The sequence below is a fragment of the Centroberyx gerrardi genome, chromosome 9, assembly GCF_048128805.1.
Source record: "Centroberyx gerrardi isolate f3 chromosome 9, fCenGer3.hap1.cur.20231027, whole genome shotgun sequence".
Classification (NCBI taxonomy): Eukaryota; Metazoa; Chordata; class Actinopteri; order Beryciformes; family Berycidae; genus Centroberyx; species Centroberyx gerrardi.
In genome coordinates, this window is record NC_136005.1 from 22,029,990 (window position 1) to 22,053,138 (window position 23,149).

Sequence of the window (23,149 nt, forward strand, 5' to 3'; positions counted from 1 at the left end):
CTCTCTATTTACAAGAAGTGACGGTGAAAATAAAAGAGTGTACAGATACAAAACTGACATACAGTATGTTGGAGACTTACAGCTCATGCTGAGGCCTTTATAGACGTCCCAGCAGAGAATCAGTGCCTCACCATTACCTCATTCCCAAAGAGGAATTATTTGGAAAGTTGAAAACAATATTGGTCTACTTTTTAGCCGTAAGAAAGCACAAATGGTGTTGCTTGAGGGACAGATATGTTGTGTAACATGATCGCTGTCCAGTTATCATTTGAGAAAGAATAAGTAATCCTAAGTGTTGCAAGGCAAATGTTTGATCCATGTCTTTATGTTGGGCACCACAGTACAGGATTATCTAGGTTAGACACTTTCCCTCAGTCTGAACAGCTATAGCTAAACGGTCCCTGGCTATCTTCTCAGAGAACAGCAGTCGAACACAAGAGACAGCCGAGTAATTTGATTTCTGCCATTTGTTTATCTAATTTGAGTTACAACCTCATAAATGTATCTGCTGTCGCCACCACAGCAGTTTTTCTTAACGCCCGTCTAAATTTATTCATGAAATGAGGCGTTTGAATCTGCGGCCAGGCTCTTTCATCAGTGAGTTTGTTGGTGTTGATCATTTCTCAAAGAGTCTCTCTCTCTCTGCCTCTCTGTCTCTCTCTCGCTCTCTCTTTCTCGGTGACATGATTACCATCGCACCACATCAGAGCTCTGGCGCTGTTATTTGTCCCACATTTAACGTAAACATGAGGGGTTGCCATGGGGAGGTTGGGCAAGACGGCCAATCCGTGCCCACTTTCTTTCCTATCATCATCATTACTATCAGGCACCTCAGATGTTACACAAGATCCTGGTTTCCACTGCAGGTCCTGCCAGCTCTACCCGAGCCCGCTTCATTATATATGTCAATCAAATGCTCCTGATACAACATTTCTCGAGTAAAAAAGTCAAATAAAAGAGGACTGGATTTGATTTTTTTAACTTTATGAAAATGTTGAGCTGCTCCTGGCCTTGGCAAATCCCATTCGGCGCTACTGCGGACGAGTAGCCGTTGTTCCTGCTCACATGGTGTTAAACAACTCTGGGAGGAGGACACAACTGACTCCATCCCTTGCTTTTTCATGTTTGCTTACTGACGGTTACACCTTTTCCTCTTCTACACCCTTGAAGGTTATCCCCCCCCCCCCCCTCTCTCTCTCTCTCCCTCTCTCTCTCTCATCCATTCATCTCACAGGTCCCCTGAAGCCCCATTAATAAGCATGTGTTTGTAATTACATCCCTGTAGCCACCAGTGACATAGAGGTGCCCTGGCACAGAACCACTGGCAGCGAATGCCTCTGCCTTAATGTTTGTGCCCCCTCCCAACCCTCAGCACCCCCCCCCCCCCCCCCCCCACCCCCCCCCCCACCCCCACGCCAACCCCTGTGCCCAAAATAGTTTAATGAGGAGCGTTTTAATGCCTTTATTATGGCAAAAACTGGCACAACGCAGCGTAGCCTAATGCCACAGCGCCCCACCTCAGCTAGCTAAGAAACCGCTAGAGGTAATGCTGTGTGAGAGCCTTGCCCCGAGGGTTGGGGAACATTTAAAGCCTTTGTTACCATTTTGTTTTTAATATGCTAACCCGTAACCACACACTCATGCACACACACTTACGCATACATCTACGCTTGCATGCAAGAACGTATTCATGCGCACACACGCACACACACACACAATTGTGCAATCAGGCATCCGCAGGGACAGTGATTTACTGCCCAGGACTATTTTATTAATTTAATTACACATTTACAATCATTCTTCTCTGAGAAAAACAGGGAGAAAAGTGCTGCCTGTGTGTTTTTTTGCGGAGGCAGCCAATGTTGTTTTATTTTATGGCCAAGAGAGAAAGATGTTGTTTTATTTTACAAGTGGCCTCAAGGTTTCCTTAATGTGTTAGAAACACAAAGGGTGTGTCCTGTAAAGCAGAGGGCTTTAATGCTCTTTTTGTTTGTTTGGTTTCTTCTCTTTATATTTCCACTCAATCAGCCCGTCGAGGGAAACGATCACTCACCGTAAAACAAATAGGGAAGCATTTATACTATTTAATTTTCTAGATGCAAACACCCAAGTTGTCAGTCAAGCTGAAACTATTAGTTTGACAGAAAACAATCTTAAGAGCAGGGGAGAATGCTGGACCTTCATACTGAACTAGTTTAAGTCTGCTTTTGTTCCACTGTGTCAGTATTTCTTAAACTGTGGATCAAGGCCCAAAATGGGCCATGGGCCTGTGTCTGATGGCTTCCCACATGACAAGAATAAAAATGTGCTGTCATTAGTTTGGGTCACAGGAGGCTGAGAGACGAAATTTGCAAGTTGCATCCCAGAGGGGAAAAAATCTGTCGCAACATCGCCGCTCCACCAGGACGCATGAATCAACGTGAACTGACAAACAATGAAATGGTTCAGCTATTCTTGGAGAAGAGTTGACCAAAATGGCCACCTCTGGACCCAAAGACCATTAAATCTTTATCTAGTTTTCTCCAAGAGGAACTGAATGTTTTGTTTTTTCAAGGTAAGCCCCAGACGGAGTTTACGTCCATTTACAGTAACCCGCATAAACATTTCAGCAGGCTCTAATCTACAGCTAAGAGTGGAATCGGTGCTGAAGAAGAGACAAAAATGTGTGACGTGTCAGGGGCACATGAAACATACTCTTGTTAAGAGTGTATTCAACAAAAACAGGTCCCATTTTCCTGACTGTGGAGTTTAAGAAGCCTTGGTGTGCTCTCTCAGAGGTTGCAGCTCGCTCCTTGTTTCCCAAGGTTATCATTCCAAAGCAATCAAACATCCAGTAACCCATACTGATATTACAACAGGCTCTGACAGTTGAAAGTTGAAATTGTTGAAGAAGTTAAGAGACAAAAATTGTATAGGTTAAAGAAGTGAGCGTTCATTTTGAACTGGCGGAGTACACTGTGCGTGCTTAAGGCTAACTCTGCTCCCTCATGCTGTAATCTCAACCGAACAACACACAGCAACCCGTATCGATACTCCAGCGGGTCCTGACCCCGAGCCGAGAAAGCAGTGGGTGTATTACGCCAATCATCTCATCACCTTCCTCTTTAGGGGCCGCGTCAGATACGCCGCCATTTGCATGGAGCTGTCGTTAGCATGTGGCCATCAGCTCTTAGGGAGGTTCGTCTGCGGTGGAAAACATCAGTCAGCCGCCAGCGTCTGACAAAGCTCATTACTCACGTTACCGGCTGACGATGGCAAGGAGCCTCGGCTCGGAGTCAGACATCCACCATCGCCTGTTATTTGGGCCCTTCAAGTGCAGGGGCAGAACACACACAGACACAGCCAGCGCAGCCAGCGTAGCCACCAGGAATGTGTTTTTGCCTTATTTCTGTTGACGTGTAAGGGCAGTGAGGGAAAAGCATCTGTCTTCATTTTCCTCGAAACTCTATATATGCAGAACAAGCCTTAATGCTGTCATTACACATACTGTCGTATTGCTCAAAATCAAATCCATGCTCATGGTATTGGTAATAGATATGGCTGACAATCACTCTCAGGGTGTGTGTGTGTGTGTGTGTGTGTGCGTGTATGTGTGCGTGTGTGTGTGTCTTTGAGAGAGAGAGAGAGAGGGAATATATATATGTGTATGTATTCATACGGCAAACAACCTGAGCTCTAAATACTCTTCCCCTGAACACACAACACACACACACACACACACAATCTAACACACATTCTGACACAGTAGGCACACACAACGTCCTCGGTGATTGAAATAATGATTAGACCAAACTACGACACCTGTTAACATTCACGTCTGTTACTGTGCGTGCGCATGGCCTGAATTATGGTGAGAAGAAATGATCTGCCGCCACCACCACGCTCCATACAACAACTTCACTAACCTCTGGCCTGCAGAAGGCAGATTATTACAAGCATTTAGCTTAGTGAAAACAGACATACAAACATTAAGCCGTCACAGGAAGAATGACTAGCATGGAGATTACTGCATCCTCCGTGAGTCAAACGTGTGATATGCTTTATGAGGACGAGGAAAACAAAAACATATGGATCCACTTTGATTTATAAATGGAGGATCCGCTGGCTTAACAGTGTCCAAGGTCGTGACACGCACACGCACGCACACACACGCACGCACGCACACACGAATGCATGCAGGCATCCGCGCACGCACACACACACACTCACACTCACACACACTGAGCCCATAATCAAATCTGAATCCCATTTGTGCCATAAAATATTTATGATTGCACATTTCTTACCCAATAAGAGGAAAGTGCAGATTGGTGTGTCTGTGTGTGTGTGTGTGTGAGGGGGGAGGGGGGGGGGGGGGTCAAATTAAACTATAATTGAAAACAAATCCACGTAGTGGTTTTTTGAGCTATAATGAGGTTAAGTCACTATTTGCCTCCTCCACTCAGTCAGTCAGCATGAGGAATAATGTGAGACGGAGACATATGAGTCCCTGCCCTGCGCTTTTGGCTGCTCCTCTGTCATGGGAGAATAAAGCCAGTATCACACCTCATCCATCCAGCTGCTGGAGAACTGCCACACACACACATCTACACATTTACCGACAGGCATACATGAGTGCACACCCACACACACACACATAAAAGCCTACCTGCATGCAGATTTACACACACCGCCATCCCTCTTGCATGCTGTCCACCTGAAGTGAATGAATCATTGTGTGTGTGCGTGTGTGTGTGTGTGTGTGTGTATGTGTGTGAGTGTGTGTGTGTGTGTGTGTGCACGCGCACGCAAGCGAGAGTTGTTTGCGCGTTCTTTGACTTCACTGGAATAAGAACACACCAGAGTGGTAATACATCAAATTGTGGGGAGTTTTTTCCTCACCACATCTCCTCAGTGGTGGTGGAGCATGCACACTGTGATATTAAACCCCAATACGGTGGATCATCCATGAGAAAACTCCCTCTACAATGTCTGGCAACCTTGTAAAGCACAGCAATGCCCCCTTCTTCTCACAGAACAAAAGCTTTGAGCTGTCAAAAAGCACCCATCTGGAGTAAAAGAGAGAGGCTCATTGTTCTCCCTCCATCTCTCCTCGCCGACCCCATCTTCCTGTTGTGCTGGCTTGGCGGCGAGAAGGGGATTTTTATTTTGGTTTCTCTGCTGGAGGTCAAAGTTCCCTGGGATGTGGAATCAGAGGAGACGTTGCCATGTTTCCCTCTCTCGTTTTTCAAAACCCTTCCCAGCAGCCCCTGTGGGATAGTAAGCGCTGCATTTCATCTTCCATGAGAAACAGCAATGAGCTGCACAGTTGGGGCCGCACGGAGCTGTGTAATCACACAGCACACAGCGGTCTGTGTAGCGGCGTGCGATGCGTACGCAAGCATGCACAAGCGAGCATACATGACCCTCACAGATGATCTCACACACGCACACACACACACATACACATACACACACACACATTATGCTCAGTACTTTAGTCTCCCAGTGTGATGGAGCTCTTTAGGGGCCCGGGGCAATTATATCATTATCTTAACCAAGTTCATTGCAGGTTCTGGAGGAGCGGCCTCTCTCCAAACACAATCAGACGCGCATTCATCACAGCCCAAAGGCCTTTTCTTTCCTCTTCCACCTCTTTTTCGGCTTCACTTTCTCGTTCCGTTCCTTTTGAACATGACTCACAATCAAGAGTTTGGCGGTGACACACCTCCGTGCGATGCCTCCTCGGCCAGGTGAGCGTCTGACGCGGCGCTGAGCGGGCCGCAGATGCGTCCGTCAGCAACAACGGCAGCAGAAGCCGCAGCGCTTCCTCCCTTATTTCTGGCAGGCAGGCAGACAGACAGCAGAGATGACTCTCCCCCTGTTGTTGCGCAGCAGAATGATGAGTCATTAAGTGTTTTAGGAGGCCTTTTAGATGTCTGCGTTTCTCCCCCGCCCGCCCGCCCGCCCGCCTGCCCAGTTCAGCCCGGCCGTTCATTGTGAGTGAGGGGTTTAATATTTTCCGTGCACTGTGTCCAGGACATTTACAGTTGGCGTCAGGGTACGCTGCTGGTCTGAGGGGAGGCACTTTGAAGTGTTTGCGGTTTCGCCACATCTGCAGGCAAGATGTGCGTACGGGGCTGGGGTGGGGGGTGGGGGGGGGGGTTTGGGGGCTGAGGGGGGTGTGGGGGTGTGGAGGGAGGAGGTGGTTTAGAGGAACAGAGAGGAGGAGGGAAGAGAGTTTCTGTCTGTACTCCTAATGTCATGTGACAATGAACAACATCCCTTAACTCTTTCCCAGGATCGCTTGGTCGACCGGAGCGGCCAGTGGTGGTGCGGTCGTTAAATTCTCATTTCTCATAGGGAAATGTGTGCAGGGTGCATGTTTTCGATCTGGAACCAAATGTGGCAGGCACTGTGTGTTTGTGTACACACAGACAGCAATCCTGTCCACAGGAAGAGGAGGATTATAAGGAAACGCTGAGAGAGGGACTTTCCCAACATGTGCTTTTTATGTTGTAGGGGAGGCATCTCTTCAGTAGAACACTGATAAATCCCTCACATTACTCCAGCCTTTACGATCCTAACAAGAAAAATGACTAAATGACTTGTTCGTACAGCTTTGCAATATTATGACCTATTTTTTCTCAGTCTGTTTGACACTTTCTAAATATAGGTTAAAAAGCCATAAAAAGAAAATCCAAACATAAACATCGTGGCCTCATTTTAAAGATTCAAGTCTTTTAAAACTCCAACCGCAGGGCCGGGGACAGGAGAGGGGTGAAGCAAGGGTGGGCCCTGCCACGGTGCCGCGGTGCCCCATTAAACTGCGCCGTGGCACCCGTTAAATCTCTCGTCAGACGCGGTTGTCTCCGTCTGCTCCTCTCCGGCGGGTGCCGACGCTTCACCCTGCAGCCACCAAAGCAAAGTGGAGCGTCTATATGGAATTAAGCCCCCGCCGCAGGGACATAGATTTAATCATCAGTTTATGGAGCTGGATTTCGCCGTGCCCATAGTCGCCGCACCCACAACTATTTTCACATTTCATTAACAGGGTTTGCCAGGGTGGCGGCGGAGGCAGCAGGGGCGGTGGTGCGCTGGTGTTGGGCCCCGGCACTGGAATTTGACTTCTTTATTTTCCACACTTTATTCCCCCTATATTCCCTTCCCTCCCATGCTTCCAGACGCCCGCTCTGCCATTTGCAACCATTATTAAAGTCATATTTCACAGCTTAGTTCATAAAATCGCTCAACTTGCTTCAAATTAGTAGGATTGCTGTTTCCCCCTCCATTCCCCTTGGCTCCCCCTGCAAAGCATCAGAGAGAATGATGGGTTAGTGGTGGATTTCACACAGTTTACGCCATTGGGCTGCATGCTGCCATCCCAGGTCAGGATCACTTGCAATATGGCTTACATCGGGTTCAAGTTTTAGTCTTGGCTTCTGTACACATGGCAGGGAATTTCCTCACACCATAAATACTACGATGATTGAGACTGTAAGTGTGACAGAGTCGACTTTGCCTGTGCAGATATAGGCCCGCTTTGTTTCGCGTTGGTCCAGCTGCTGTGTAGGCTTGTGTAATAGGATTTTCTCACTAGAACATCTCTTCCACTTTGCATGGTTTTCAGTCAGTATGTTAAAATCAATATCAAACAAAAGGTTGAAGAAGTGTCTTTTCCTGTAGCTGATCTAGAAATGATAGAAAACAGCAAGAGATATAATGGCAAAGTAAAGGACTGTAGTTCTTATCCACAAAAATCCAAACACATGATGTGAGTCAGAGATTTGGGTGACTTTGCATCAGAGAAGTTTTTGTGTCAACTGTATTATACTGTGCAGTTCTTAGATGCATGTTTTTACTGTGCCTGTAGTGAAACTGAAGACAAATTTATTGGTCATTGGCTTCACAGTGAGTTCTATTAAATTTTATTTTCTTTATTCTGTTCTATACACCTATATAGCCATTATTTTTAAGTATACGTGATAATAATAACCCTGAAAACATTGCATATTGCCTACCATCTCATATCCAAATTGCCTGTAACTATCCTCCTTCCCTAAAACAGTCAGCGCAAATGAGGGGCAAATTACTATTAGGTTTGACTAAAAAATGTCGCCCATGTGAGTCCAATAAATTTTCCCCCTCACATCCTAACCACTGGGGTGTTTCAATGTTCCCCTTGTATACAAGGCTAGGAACATGTCTGAACAATGTCCCCCTCCGTCATAAACTCCTTTAGTGTGGTCTTAAAAGCTCACATCCTGTTTTCCTCAAAACGCAAACTCCCCACTTGAGCTTAAGGAGCTCCGAGTGGCTAAAAAACAGGAGAGACAAGGGGGGGAAACAGAACACAAGATGCTGAAAGACACTTTCGCCCTGCCCAATGTGGGAGATGAGGGAGGAATGCAGTGTGGAGGAGACAGAGAGAGGCGGTCGCCGTCTCTCCATCTAAACACCGTCGCTCACCTCACACAATGGGTGCTGCGGAGGCATTTGTGTTGTTACTTCTGAAATGCTCACTCACACGCGTATAAAGGACATTCACACACAAACGCACGCACACACACACACACACACAGAGCCGCCACAAAATAAAATTGAATAATAAACTGTTGGCATCAAACCGCAACTTATTATGAAGGCCGAACCCCCACTGGCAGAAATGAGCTCTGCCTCCCAAGATCAAGAGGCAGGAAATACCTGCCGCTGAAGCCCCGTCTTTCTCAGGTCCCAGGAGATTTACTAGAGCAGCTAATGGCTCCAGCAGCGGGGCCTGTTTCTCTGCCCTCCTTCTCATGAATACATCAGAACACACTCCTGAAAAGCCGCTCAGAGCCAGGCCAAGCACACACACACACACACATGCACATGCACACACAACTGCAAGCGCACATGCATGCACGCATACAAACGCACACAGGCCAACATACACATGTGTGCACATATACACACAGACACTAATGCTATACATGATGATACTCATCAGTTTACACACATACACACTCTAAGCTCACCTGGCTGCACACACACACACACACACACACTTGACACACACACTTGACTCCCCCCAAGACACACACAAACACACACTCGCCACACACTCGCTCTCCAAAACAGCGCCTTGCCTGGCTCTCTTCTCTGACTCACGTAGGAAAAAAAGATTTAATCATGGGAGTAAATTGGCTCGGTGGAAAAATGATTCGTCGGGGCATAATGTGCATGTGCGAGCCATTTCGACTCATTATGCCGTGATCTGAAAGGTTATGGAATTGAAACCAGCATGAGGGATGGTGCTTCCAAGGGCAACGAGAGCACAATAAGGGCCCTAGAAGCAGACTCCACATGTTCCCAGACAACATGCTACCAGAGTAACACTGAGGGGGGCAAAGCCACTCACATTGGCAATCTAATTGGGTGGCTCCGCTCTCAAACCTCACTCAGCGTAATGAAATGAGGTGTTTGTTATACCAAATTAGAGTGAATTAATGTATGCACTTGCACATGTAATTTACCTCCACCGCCGCACCACACACTCACATACACACACCACACGCACGCACGCCGTCGCCTGCGGTGTTTGCTTCCAGCTGTGATACGCTGTGTGGGATCAAAATCTGCATGTTGTTTATTGTTGGGGGCAAAACACATTTGTTCACAGGCACGCTATGAAAGGATGTGAACATGCAGTCACATGTGCCAAATAGGTTACAAAAGAGCAGAATTGATGCTGTACACAGAATCATTGCCTTTGTGTTGTGTAATATAACTTGTGAGAAAGAATGAAATGCACACGTTCACACAACATACACACACACACACACACACATTGAAGGAATGTTACGCCAGTCTTTTACAGTGTGTAGGCCTCAGGGCCTCGGGGTCTGGCTCTGTACATATAGCCAAGAACACACTGCCCCTGCATGACTCCACCATAGTCATGGTGAATCATCACACACACAGACACACACAGACACACACACGCACACACTCCACACCATTTACACCATCCAGATGGGAAGAAATTCCCTCGTTTTGTTGTGAGCAATGCTTTCCTGCTTTCCATCAATGTACTCAGCAGGAAGGTAATTTTGGGAAGAGAAATGATTCCCTCCCTTTGTATTGCACAGTTTTGTTTTCCAATGAAAAGCACTGAAGCAAACTCAGGGCACGCAGTCTGAAGTTAGGACCTGTGTACTCCTAGGCAGTCAGGATGCAGTCATTTGCCATTGTTTGTTTCGCTCGGAGATTAAACCCATTAAGTCAGCAGCACCTGATACAGGCTCCAAACCCACATTGCTGGATGAAATATTACATGTGCAGGGGGCCTATAAAAAGTTTGTGTAACCAATCCCTGCCCTTTGAGCTGAGTGGGGCAAAACCACCCTCAGACCCCAGACGACACGCTGGGAGCGTTAATACCCCCGGACGGGGCGCTCTCTCAACATGAGGAAGAGCCAGCAGCCCAAAAATCATCAGGTCCAGGTTTTTTTTCCAGTGACATGATTTACTATGAGAACTGGAGATGAACAGAAAGCACATTCCTCTGGTCTGAATTCTCCCAGGGATAGGAGGGCAGGCTAACTCCTCTCTCTCTCTTTCACTCTCTCTCTCTTTCACTCTCTCTCTCTCTCTCTCTCTCCCTCTCTCTCTCTCTCTCTCTCTCTCTCCCTCTCTCTCTCTCTCTCTCTCTCTCTCCCTCGTTCAAACCATCCTGGCTCCAGAGACTGACTGAGGTTTCTCTCAACTATAGATCCCACAAAGACTCACTCTACTCAGGATGAAAGCCCAGGCTGTCTGAGCTTATGGGCCCCAGTCTGGAAAATGACCCTCTTGTCGCTTCCTGGGGGGGGGGGTTTACCATCTTCACATGAAGATGGAAGCTATAGGTTGACCACAACACTGTCTCCCGCATCATTACAATGATCCCAATATTTTGTTATGGCAGTTTTCATGCTGTCATATCCCATATTTTGCTATTTTCCTTCTACAGTTTGTGCTCCGGCTTTGAGGGCAATTGTTCCCAGCAGTGTTTTTGCATGTTTCAGGAATCCTGCTTGCCCTGAACATGCTGTTGGTCACTCTGTCCCCCAATGTTTGCTGTCTTCCTCCTGTCTGTGCTGGCTGTGTGAGATATACTCAGTCTGGACCGAGGCCCAAAGCTCTGTTCTGCTGACGTGACTGGACAAATTAGTGTTACTGCAGCTAATATATTCAAACTGCTGCTGGGCGGCTGCGGAGGACATTGAGAAGTATTAGAAACGATAGCCTTGACTGTCAGCGACGCTAACCACTCCTGAAAAGGTGACAGCACATTTGGCTGCTATTTGCCGGGGGAGAAAAAAACATACCTACAAGTTTAACTTTGGGGCATTTTGATCTTTAATTCATACGGGATGTGGAAAATGTGTATGGTCTATTCACATCTCAAAAGACTCATTCTGACGAGAGGAACATGCCACGGAGATCATCTCACGCCATCGTGCCTTCAACACTTTGATGATTTTGTACTTTTTCAGGGCCAGGCTGCTCATTGACAAACTATCCTTTCATAAAGACTCAGGGAGGAACAACTGCTCTCCACTCTCGTAAGGCCCAGGCGCACCACTCCCGTCGAGCGCTTACGCACGCAAATGTTGAATATTTGAGGCGACTCCTGGATGTGTTTTATGCAGACAACATCTGACAGGCCTGAAATGAAGCCAAGGCAGATATGAAAGCAGGCACTGTCTGTCAAAACCAGGAAATAATCACCCCCCATCCACCTCAGGGGCCCAGCTGAAAGTCATTAGCCTAAACAATGTGCTGCTTCTACTGTTAGTTTGGAAAAAAAATATATAATAATACTTAGGAGAATTACCATAACCATTTGAGAGGATCTCAATTATCTCATGTTTTTGAGTCCTCTCTGTGGAAGATTGCAGCTTGGTCATTGTCAGGGTGTGGATGGGCTGTGCTGTAGGAATATTTAGGGAAAATTGGTCAGCATTTATGTTCCAGGCTTGATTATAATAGCCAACGGTGATTACCCATCTCTAATCCTATTAGCCTTTGTTTGGAACACAGGATGAAAAACATTATCTATGAAAGAACATTTCAAAAATCATAAAACTACATCCATATGCTTGCTGAGTTTGCAATTACACAAGGGCATTTTTCTCTTTGAGAGCTTTGGCCCTACAGTTGCAAAACAATGTCACTACTTAAGTTAAACCTCTTCAGTTGAATTTAATGAAAGCAAATATATGATGCACCAAATTGTATTGTCATTGCTCCAAAGATTCCATGTGGAATTTCTACAGTCAGCAAGTAAAGCATCTTACACAAGCAAACACTATCTAAAACTAAGTTGAAAAGGACTGCACAGAAAAAATCAATATAAAAAAGCACATCTATTAATCTGCAATATTACAGGCAAAGGTATAAAACGCATACTTACATTAAAACAAAATTAATATGTACATTGTATATGCCATTATTATATATTACTGACCAGCTGCAGCAAAGTTGTTTTTACAGTTAATGTGATCGCTTCTGTAATACAAATAGTGAACTACGCCCTATACTGAGATGTGAAGTGAGCAAAAATGCTTTACTCAAAAAAATAATACAGAAACCATATAGTTTTTAAAATAAACCTAACATGATGCATTATGATTATTATGTGTATGGAAAATGGTAACTTATATAATGACCAGTATATATACAACAGATGATATGTTGTATTCGTAATAGAGCATGTTTGATTTACTTAAAAACTGATACAAATCATTCACTCAAGGAGAAATCCAACCTAAGACAGAATCCACATATGTTATTCCTATATGATCCAGATAGTTCAGACATGAACAAACATCTCCCACAAGTAGAAACCAGAGAACTGAGGCTCTAATCTTTGATGTCATCAAGATACAAAAGCTGGAGGTGGTCCACTGACAATAAATTACAGACTGGCTTTGTGGACACATAGAATGCTTGTATGATCTTTTATATCCAAGTAAGCTTTATTTCATTTCAGTGCTAACCAGAAAACGTGCCTCTGTCTCCATAAAATCATCCCATCTCCCCTGTCACCATCATCAAGCCTGTCTTCTACTCACTGTCAAGCAGCTCCAGGATTTACCTCTTGATGACATCCGGAAGACTTCTGGCTCTGCTGTTTCTTGCTTTCGGGGACAGTTGTTCACAAATCAAGACTTAACTGGCCAACAACATGGGAGGAACATATGTGAATTCAGCTTTAGGGCAGATTTTCCTCTTAATATTCTTCAAATGGAGCAAGCGGAAACCTACTTTTTACAGTGCAGTATCCTAACACGACGCCCACCGCAACTATTTCATAGCAACCATCCAAACGGGGACGATGACCTCGGGGAAGCCTTCCTGCTTCTCCACAGCCAGGACCTCCAGGCCGGCCTTGAAGATGATGTCCCGCATGATGTCCAGGTGGCGGATGATGCTGCTGTCGATGGGGTCCAGCTTGCAGCCCTGTCGTGCCATATTGTCCTTCATGATGATGACTCCGTTTGGGCGCAGGCTCTTCTTACAGCGAATAAGGAAGTTCATCAGGTCCTTGTCTGTTAGGTGGCCTGAGTGGGAAGAGGGGAAAGGAAGGCGATGAGAAAAACAACAAAGCAGCCAATCAGAAGTGAGATAATGTGATGTAATATTTTGATGATCCCTATAGGGAATCAACAGGGAGGTCAGAGGTCAGGGTCAGCTACAGCACAGCACCACTGGACCCTCTAAAATAAAATATGTTGTTTACTACTGAGAGAAGGTGACGGAATTCACCTAGTGAATGATGGGTGTGACAGTCTGACAGCAGAGGAGAAGAGGAGGAAATGAGAGAAGAGAGGGAGGAAGAAGAAGAGGAGGTGGAGGAGGAGGAGGAAGCCAAACAAGGCAATAAAGGCACTACCACCTGAAATATCCTGCCACTGAGGACTCACTCTTTTCAGGAAATGAGAAATCAATACTAGTCTCACCTAAAATAAGACTGTGGAGTCGGGCAGGGAGTCTGTCTCCAATAACCTGGTGTTAACTTGGCAATAACTCATGTCTGCATTCTGCAGCTCTACAAAGTCAGGACCCAACACCTGCATTTAAATATACTGTATGCAGGCCTGTCATGTCATGTGTCTGGCATGAGCATACACACACATACACACACACACAAATACACACAAACACTGTAGGCTGAGATGTCTTTCATACTTACATGCGACCCACTGCATCCAGATGACGTCGTACTTCTTGGACGGAGGTGTGAACTCTTGCAGATTGAAGCAGTAGTAGGTCTCGATGCGGTCGGCGTCATCGCCCAAGTACTCCTCGTGCGCGTGCAGCAGGAAGTGCTCCATCATGTCGACCATCTCCATCTTCTCCAACACGGGCAGGAGGACACCTTTTGTCACGCGGCCGATCCCAGAACCGCAGTCCAGACCACAATGCGTCCCGGCCTTACCGGGACCCTGTAGGTGCAAAAGAATGGATGCAAAACATTCACAACCATAGCTCAACCAAAATTACAGTTGGATAAAGTTTGATAAAGTGAATACCTAAAATGAGGGTAAATGTTTGCAATAAAACATAAATATCATATTTTAATTTATGTGGCACGCACACAAAATGTATATTTAAAAGTCAGTTTGCCTGCTGCATGATATTACCATATCTGTAAGTCATAGAAAGGGCCTATGCTTTATTTTCTATGTTACCAGATGTCTGGCCTCTGTACCTCAAAGGCACCAAGAGCACAAACAAGCGGGCCAACCATACCTCAGGGCAAAGAAACTCTGAACTTTAACACGGGAGAACAAAAAGGCGCCTAAGTTGAATCATGCTGGTTTTTCTTCCTTTTCATTTGGTATTCTGACCTCACTCCAACCCCTCTGGATTAGAGGGGAGTCGGGGCCCCAGTGTGTGATTGTATGAAAGATGGGGCCCTGAGGAGCTCTATGCTTGTTAGAGGAGGCTTCCTGGTTTTGGTGAATTACTGCCATATTGCTCTGTGCGTATGTACTTCAGTTTAACCTGGAAGTACTCTAAATCTCCCCGCTGCACTTATTTTTAATGGAGATGTCAGGCTAAAACAGGAGCTGTTCACAGCCATGGAGGAGTTTTTAGAAGAGGATGATGTGTAGTTGGGTACAACATTTGTGGAAGAGTTTGTGGAAGAGAGTCCTTGTATATCATTTGGTAAATCATTCAGGAATCTCACTTTGAAGTAAGGACTTGAATGTGAGGTCCTGCACATCCACATGCACACATACACAGAGACACAAAACTGAAACACCCATCACTCACCACATCTAGTCTTTCCTAATATACTTTCTGCTTCAGAGTGTCCAAACTCAACAGGGACATGTACCAAGGAAGTAGGTGGAACTGTGCCTGGAAAAACAACCTGAACCTTGGATTATGTAATTCTGTGTAACATTTCAAAGGATCAGTTCATCAAGATTGTATGTTGTTGCACCATGTGACATGGCAGTGAGGATGTATTAATGATGGAAAGAAATATACGCAAGCTAGAAATCTTTTGACATTTTACTGATTGGAATGGTATTAAAGAAGGTCTTGGATGTATATGTGTCAGATCCTGTGTTCTGCAATGATACCCATATATCCTTGGGTGCAAATCATGTATGTTGTAATATGTCTCTGTAACCTCTAAAACCTGTAAAAGGTCTCCATGATGGACAGACGCAGCAGCACTTGAGTACAGAGAATAGAGAGGTGCCAATCAACACTTTACTGCAGCCACTCAGTAAGGGCAGTAGCAGCGAACATGATATCACAGTTTAGTGCCACGGGAACAGTGTTACATTTGGGCTGGTTGTGTTTACATTAGCACCAGAGGCAAAGCGAGTCGCTAGCCCCTTAGCTTTCTGTATTTCCTTTCCTAGCAGCTTATAATTAGAGCTCCCGTAGAAATGACCCTATAAATAACCTGGTCTCTAGGTCAAACACATTGCCCTGAATTAACACTTGGACCCATGCAACGCATCAAAAACCCAACACACAAACATGTGCAAATACACAAGCTTACACACACACAAGAGCCCAATGTACACACATATGATGATGAGAAGGTTTGCAAGTGCAGAGAATGATGAGGGGCTGAAGGCACAGAATATGAAATGCAGCCCCTTTGGTCGATTATACAGTAGATTATAATTTATGAAACTATAGATGTTTGTTAACACGAACAGTGACCATTTGCCCATCAAGTCCCTTATTTATTTTGAGTAGATTAGTACAAGTAAAAAAATGTACCATAGTACAAAGTGATTAACAGCTGTTGGCTCAGCTTGCTATGTTTGAGTGTGTTTGGCACTGAGGCCCTCCTCACACATGAGAGAAGATGGAAGTCTTTTTATACTATCGGGATTATAAATTTCTGGTCCAAAATAGATTCTGACATGGATATTCCTTCTACATTTGATCTCGGCATAGACAGACACAGTGCACATTGATATAGTGATGTACAGTAGTCAGCTGCCGCAGTAAAATGTCCATATGACAAGGAAACAGGAAATGACACAAGAAGAAGAGTTTTCCAAATGTAATAATATGTATCAGAGTAGATTATCTTTGATCCATTTCAAACTTGCCTGCAAATTAGTATCTTGTGTCTCTCTCGGTTAGACTCACCAAAAACCTCTTCAGAAACTGCCTGGAACCCTCCAGATCAACGTGGGAGATCTCCACAAAATCTCCCATCATGCCCTCCTCCGAGGCTGGGACGTCCTCATAGAACTGCTGAGCCCGGTAGTAGAACTGCTTCTCGCCCTTGATGTACTCACAGGTGACTGGATACAGCTTAACTGGTAGGACACAGGCAGAGACATATACAGGACAGAGTCACACACAGAGGGAACAGGTGGGGCTGAAGACAGGGCTGGATGTGACGTATTACATGTAATAGTATTACAGTAATCTGATTTAAAAAAAATGTGAATTATAATCTGTTACATTTACTGAAAAAAAGACAATCACGTTACAGATAGGCTTACTTTTGAATATGGGTCGTTACTTGTTGGAAAACACAAATATCATTGAAGAAAAAATATGTTTTCAAGATAAGATTATTGACACAAACATTATACAAAAAAACCCCGAATAAGGCATATTATGGTTGTCAATAATAATGCTATTCAAAATTATATTTTACTTAATATTTCACATACTACAAATGCAGAGTGATCCAAAAGTTACCCAGAGTAATCAGATTACATTACTGAGTTTGGGTAATCTAAAACTATATTGGTGATTACAATGTTCAGCATTTACTCAGCAATCTGTAACAGATTAAGTTTTGAATGTAACCTTTCAAACCCTGGGTGAACAAAATGTAGAACAGGACACTGGACTGCTATCTATGGGGAGGATAAGTGTTGACAATCTCACAGGAAATGTAGAATGATAATTAGATTACTACAAGACTATAAATAAAGAAGTGTTTGGCTATTCAAAAGCTTTGCTCAGCTGTTATATGATAAGGTAGCAAGCTGGTTGATAACATTTATCTTCACTGCTGTGCATTCACAACCGTTTTTAAGTTACCAATTAGAAGGAGGTTAACATTACTGGGAACCTCAGAGGATTCATACTCTCATGCAGCCAAATCCATAACAATTTCGGATCATGGTTTACATTCTTTTGAATGTGTTGTATTATAGGGTGTACTAGGACACACTGTTTATGATGTCAATTAATATATTGATATATTCTGTGACATTAGAAACTTAACAACTGACTGTCTAGAACTTTCACTGCCTCAGTTTGTCTGTGGTGAAATAAATCCTGTAGAATGGACGCACATTTCCAAAGGCTTAAATGACACATTCCTGGTGTGTGGGGGGTCACAGGAGAATGTCTGTTCGCTCGTCAAGGATATTCAGCAGCAGAATTCATGACACCATGACTAAGGACACCAACATTAAGAAGGGATTCAGTTCCAGCTGGACTACATCCTCCATGCTATAAACTTTAAGAAAAGGCAGATATTCAAGGAGGAGATCTAAACGCTCAGCTCTCGTGTCAAAACCAAGGTGGACAATTGGACCATACGTGCCAAGAACTTTCCGGTCCAGCACCCACTTGGCCATGAAACGTTGGAGAATGTCAAGGCATCAGGTTTGGCACAGAGACTGGATCCTGATATGAGATCGGCACTTAGAACAGGCAGTTACAGTCATGTGACCCCATAGCAAGGCTTTCAGAGGGAGGGTAAGTTTAGAAACATCAAGCAAGAGCAAAGACGGAGGCAAGACAGTGTGAGGGGGCAAGACACGTGTGTTGTCAAATACTTTTCTGCCAAAGACGTGCCAATCTGGTGCCACCATGTCTCTCTACCTTTCACCTTTAATTACACCACCTCATTAGAAGATTGACCTGTGACCTTCTATTTGTTTGAATACGATCACTTGCTCTTATCTAATTAAGGGTACAATGTGAGCTGCAATTGGTGTTATTTCCAATGTTTATGCCTAACTTTAAATCCAATGGAATCCCTCCAACAAATTGAATTTTATTTGGGGTATATTCATTTATTTCTATACCTGGTGAGGACGTGCTTGTTCTTCATCACTGACTAGTTAACATTTATTAAGACATAAAAAGCATATTTCATTCAACCCATTCAAAGCTGTCACTGCTGTCCATAAATAACCACAAAGCTCTGACTCATGAATATTACTGACTGACATGAGTTAGTGGTTTCATACTTGGCATGCCAGGCCATTAATGGGCCAGCCTCGTATCAGGTTGGTGGTAAGAAAGTAAGCCTTCTTTGAGCCAAAATGGCCCATAGGTCAGGATCTCGTTTCTGCAGCTTGGGGTTTCTAGTTGGACAAGGACAGGATACGTGTTAAACTCAACGTTCACACCTCCAACAAGGTAACATACTGTCATGATTTAGGAAATTTTATGGTCGCAGTTCATCAACTGGCGTATGTCATGAAAAATACAGCATTACAGTAACACCAAATGAACAGCAAGCATAGAGTGGATGTAGTAAAGAACAAATTCAACCCAACAACACAGTCTTACATTATAGGCAGTGCAATATATAAAATAGACAGTGTCACCTAAACCTTTGACCCTGCTGTCAGCTCAAATATCAGTGTTCCTTGTACTTTTTGGCATAATGCATCTATATCAATGTAAATACTTATTTTTATTCTAATAGGAACAGATACAACATTGGTTGCATTCTATCTAATGTTAGCAAGTTTCTAATGCCAGTCGTCAGGTTGTTAAACTTCTGGACATTAGCAGCCTTTGCTCAGTAGCACTTCCGTAGCATTGGGCACTGTTGATACGGAGCATACATGATGTTCATGGGGTTGCATCTGTTATTTAATACAGTAAGATCAAAAACAAATAATCAACACTGACATAATTAGATTTTGGGGATATTCATGCATGGACACTCCATTCTCAGCCATACATATACCAATAATTTAGATATATGTCCCAATACAGCGTTTGGGGCAGGTGTCTCTGCAACATGAGTAAATGGTGTTTGGAAATACTTTTGTAATGCCAAAGGTCATTTGGTTTGTAGCAGTTAAAACCAAAGTACAACACACAGTGAAACGTTCTGTTCTAGTGACTGTATGCTGCTACAATGCTCCTAACCATTCCCTTAACTTCAAGCTCATTCCTTCGTGGGTCATGAGTAAATAATATGGTGTTGACTTTTTGAATTGAAAATAATGTGAAGCTGGAGCTCTCTCTGGCCCTTCTCCTTACCCAGGGGGACCTTCTCCAACAGGTAGAGGTAGCTGGCAAAGAACTCACTCCTCAGCGTATGATGCAGATGGAAGGACATGCTGTGGCGACACATGGTGTCATCTGTCTTCTTCCAGCGATCCCTGAACGCCTGGTGAGCTCCCTTGTACTCTACGTTGGGCAATGAGCTACAACTGTCATCTGTAAGGGAAATCTCCATTTTGACTGTATGTGGCCTGTGCACTTCAGTGAGCAGTGCTGTTATCCAGAAAGTGCTTGACTGAGCGACGGTACAAGAGTGTAACACACCGCGTGTTACAGTGTCCGTGTGGGACACTATTGCTCCGGCTGCTGCTATATCTGTCTAGCTGAGTAGAAGCCTCTGCCAGCTTCGCCGAAAGTGATCGGCATAGATCCTTTTCACGGGGCGGTGCTCAGGACGTCCCGTCAGATTTACAGATCACCTGCTAGGGACACTGACTTTGGAGGAGTGAGAGGCGTGAGAGGAGAGAGGGGGCCAGGGTATGGAGGGAGAAAGGGAGGGAGCGTCTCTTCCAGAAGAAGCCTTCTCCCTCAGGACCAACAGGCATGCAGAGAGGCAACTGAGCTTTCAGGCCACAAATACCAGCAGCACATGAGAGAGTCCATATGTCCGACCTCAAGCCCTTGCTGCCATATAATGCGGCCCCTAAAATTAGCAAGGTCTTCTCATGTTTGTATACATGGTATCCTTTTTATACAGGCACACTGTTCTTCAGAAGCTAGAACATTGAGAACTAAGTTACAAACTAGGCTCCAAGCCATCTTTATTGCTGAGTACAAACGCTCAAACTGAACATGTACATTTTTCCCTGTATATTTACAGTGTAGAATGAAAGCATTTGGGCTCAACTGGTCTTTATAGACTCAATAAGCACTCAAGAGCGATTAGCAGCCACTGTGCTAATGTGGATCCTGGTTAAGTATCTAAAGTACAGGGGACTTTTACTTTCCCTTTTTGCCAAAAGTCAAAGGTTCAAACTTTGCTCAAGCATCTCAGTTCTGTCGTCTCTGCACTTCTTTGTCATACCTGCTATGTTTGTCACTGTGACTGACCTCTTTGAGTTAGAAAATCTACCTGTTTGTCATTTGACCTCAGGATATTTCCAGTGAGTTAGTTCATCGGTTTGACTAGCTGTTAGTAGTTACCATACTTGACCTTAAATATAGATCAAGAAGTAGGGTTGATCACATGCAACTATTAAATACCATGATCACTGATGTGGTTTACAGTGCATCTGCTTTTCTGAGGTGCAGCATGGCATGAGACTTGTCTAACCTAACCTCTGAGATACACCAGACTATGTACACTTGCTGTTGTAGCACCAGTTATCATTCAATAAATCACAAGGATCAACATTTTTGACCCCCAACACAAATAATATTCTGATGTATCCATCACAGGCCAGAGACTAAATTTAGAGTGGCGACATCAGCTGTCACTTAGGGGGACTGACTGGTGCTGAGACAAGCAGATACTTTCTGGAGCGCAGAGTCAACATGTTACCTTATCTATTGCCCCTATGGATCATTTGTTTATCTCTTACAGACTGCTTTAACTCTTTCCTCAGTAACAAGAACAGGGCTGGTGTGGAGTTCATATGTCAAGTTTATCAGATCATTTCCAAAATTCATGTGAACAATTCTTTAGTTGTGACCTAATGCACTTTAACCCGTATGTGCCACTGGTGAATCTATCAACAAGCAAAACCAAAAGTGGACATAAACAAATAATTTTGCTACAATCCCTCTGCTGCCAACAGAGCCTAGGAAAAATTTCTCAAATTGCTCCCATGGCCATTGCAAACTCATTTGCAATGCTTTTCTGAATTTGGTACTTTTGACAGACATGCATTACACTGAACTTGAGGCTACTAACCATATATGAAATAGTTATCAAATCAAATATTCAGGTCAGGATTGAAGAACGTTCATTCTCTTCAGTCCAAATGTTAACAGAATTAAATTAAAGGTAGAAATTCATTCTCAGATATTCAACCAATTCACTAGTAGAACCACTTTATGAGAGTTTTAACCCATTTGAAATTTGAGTAAAATCCACTTGCTGAACTGCTTTGAATCAGGTACACTTGAAATGTGCCATCAAAGTAGAAATAGTCAAGAGGAAATTCAACCCAACACCAGGTTGCGTAACATGCAGAGTAATATGTGAAATCAAACCCCAACTTCACATGTTTTTTCCGTGACTTAAGTTCATGTTCAATGTTACCTAACCCTGACTCAACCTCGTGGCCTCTGTGACTTCACCCTGCAGCCCGGGCATCCATCATATCTGCAGCACCATTCCATTCTAAAAGAGGCAGAACCAGTGCTGCAATACTTTTAACTAAACTGCTTTATTGTACTTATAATGCCAGGTAATCAATATTTTAACGTTTTATTGATACATCATACATTGATTTTTATATTTTGCCAATAATATTAGTTACACGTCAGAAAGTGAGTGCATGTTTGTTTCATATTTTGAAGAAGCACTGCTCTGGATCTCAGTGAAATATATAAGTGAAATATATTGTCAGGCCACCCTTGGACCACAGAATACCTCATCGCTATTACAGAAACACCTTGGACTGGAATGGGTGAGTAGAGATGATATGACTTTGGGGTGCCTACTGATAAACTACCTATCTAGAATATAGAAACAAGAGAGAAATAGAAACATCCAGAATAAATAAAATAGAAACAAGGACTTAGCTGCAGTAGGCACAGCCATAATGTAGCCTCAAAGTGTGACCTTTCTCTAATTTCTCTGTTTTTATACCATTCAGCTAATGCACCTCACACTAACATCCAGAGCATATTACTGTGAAAATAGCTGTTATTTGTCGGTGTGTTCTACCCACTAAAATTTTACAAAATATTTTTTTTTTAATTCAATAGGCCTACAACATTATGCAATATTACAATGATTATTTAATGATATTTTCCTGACCAAGTCTTTCAGGTAGCTCCATTCACTAATGTAAGACTGATGCAGAAAATAATGGTTTGCAGTGAAGAAAATAATATGCCAATGCATATTATGCTAATTCACACATCTGAGTAACATTTGTTTATTTTTTGAAAGCCTAAAAATAATCTATCCTTGCTGGTTATAATTTTAGGGAATGAAAGCTATTCCCTCACATGGTTATAGTAAATGTTAGGCTATATTTTACCTTGTGCATGTACGCCCGTCTCTCACTTAAATAGCTTATTTGCAACTGTAAGTTAGTCTACAACATGACATGAGTAAACATGTCACAATTTACATCATCTGCTGCTGCTGCTGCTGCACAGCGTCAAAGAAGGTCTGGTTCCAAGGAAGCTGCAAACTCCGCCTGAGATTAAACACAGATGAAAGCTGACGCGAAATTAAAACCATCCA

General features: G+C 43.9%; 1 protein-coding gene across 1 annotated transcript; it reads right to left on the minus strand.

Annotated features, from left to right (window-relative positions):
- Window positions 1-13,311: 13,311 nt before the first annotated feature.
- ntmt2 (N-terminal Xaa-Pro-Lys N-methyltransferase) lies at window positions 13,312-19,942 on the minus strand. The gene is made up of 4 exons (XM_071913445.1): window positions 19,744-19,942; window positions 16,639-16,811; window positions 14,201-14,453; window positions 13,312-13,568 (listed from the first exon to the last, which is right to left on the minus strand). The coding sequence occupies exons 1-4, from the start codon at window positions 19,940-19,942 to the stop codon at window positions 13,312-13,314; spliced, it is 882 nt and encodes a 293-aa protein (XP_071769546.1).
- Window positions 19,943-23,149: the final 3,207 nt, after the last annotated feature.

Coding starts and splice junctions, on each gene's coding strand:
- ntmt2 (XM_071913445.1), bottom strand. CDS start 19,942: ATGGAGATTTCCCTTACAGATGACAGTTGTAGCTCATTGCCCAACGTA. Junction 16,812..19,743: donor GTTGGAGAAGGTCCCCCTGG/GTAAGGAGAAGG, acceptor GTGTCCTACCAG/TTAAGCTGTATCCAGTCACC. Junction 14,454..16,638: donor AGTTTCTGAAGAGGTTTTTG/GTGAGTCTAACC, acceptor TTGCACCTACAG/GGTCCCGGTAAGGCCGGGAC.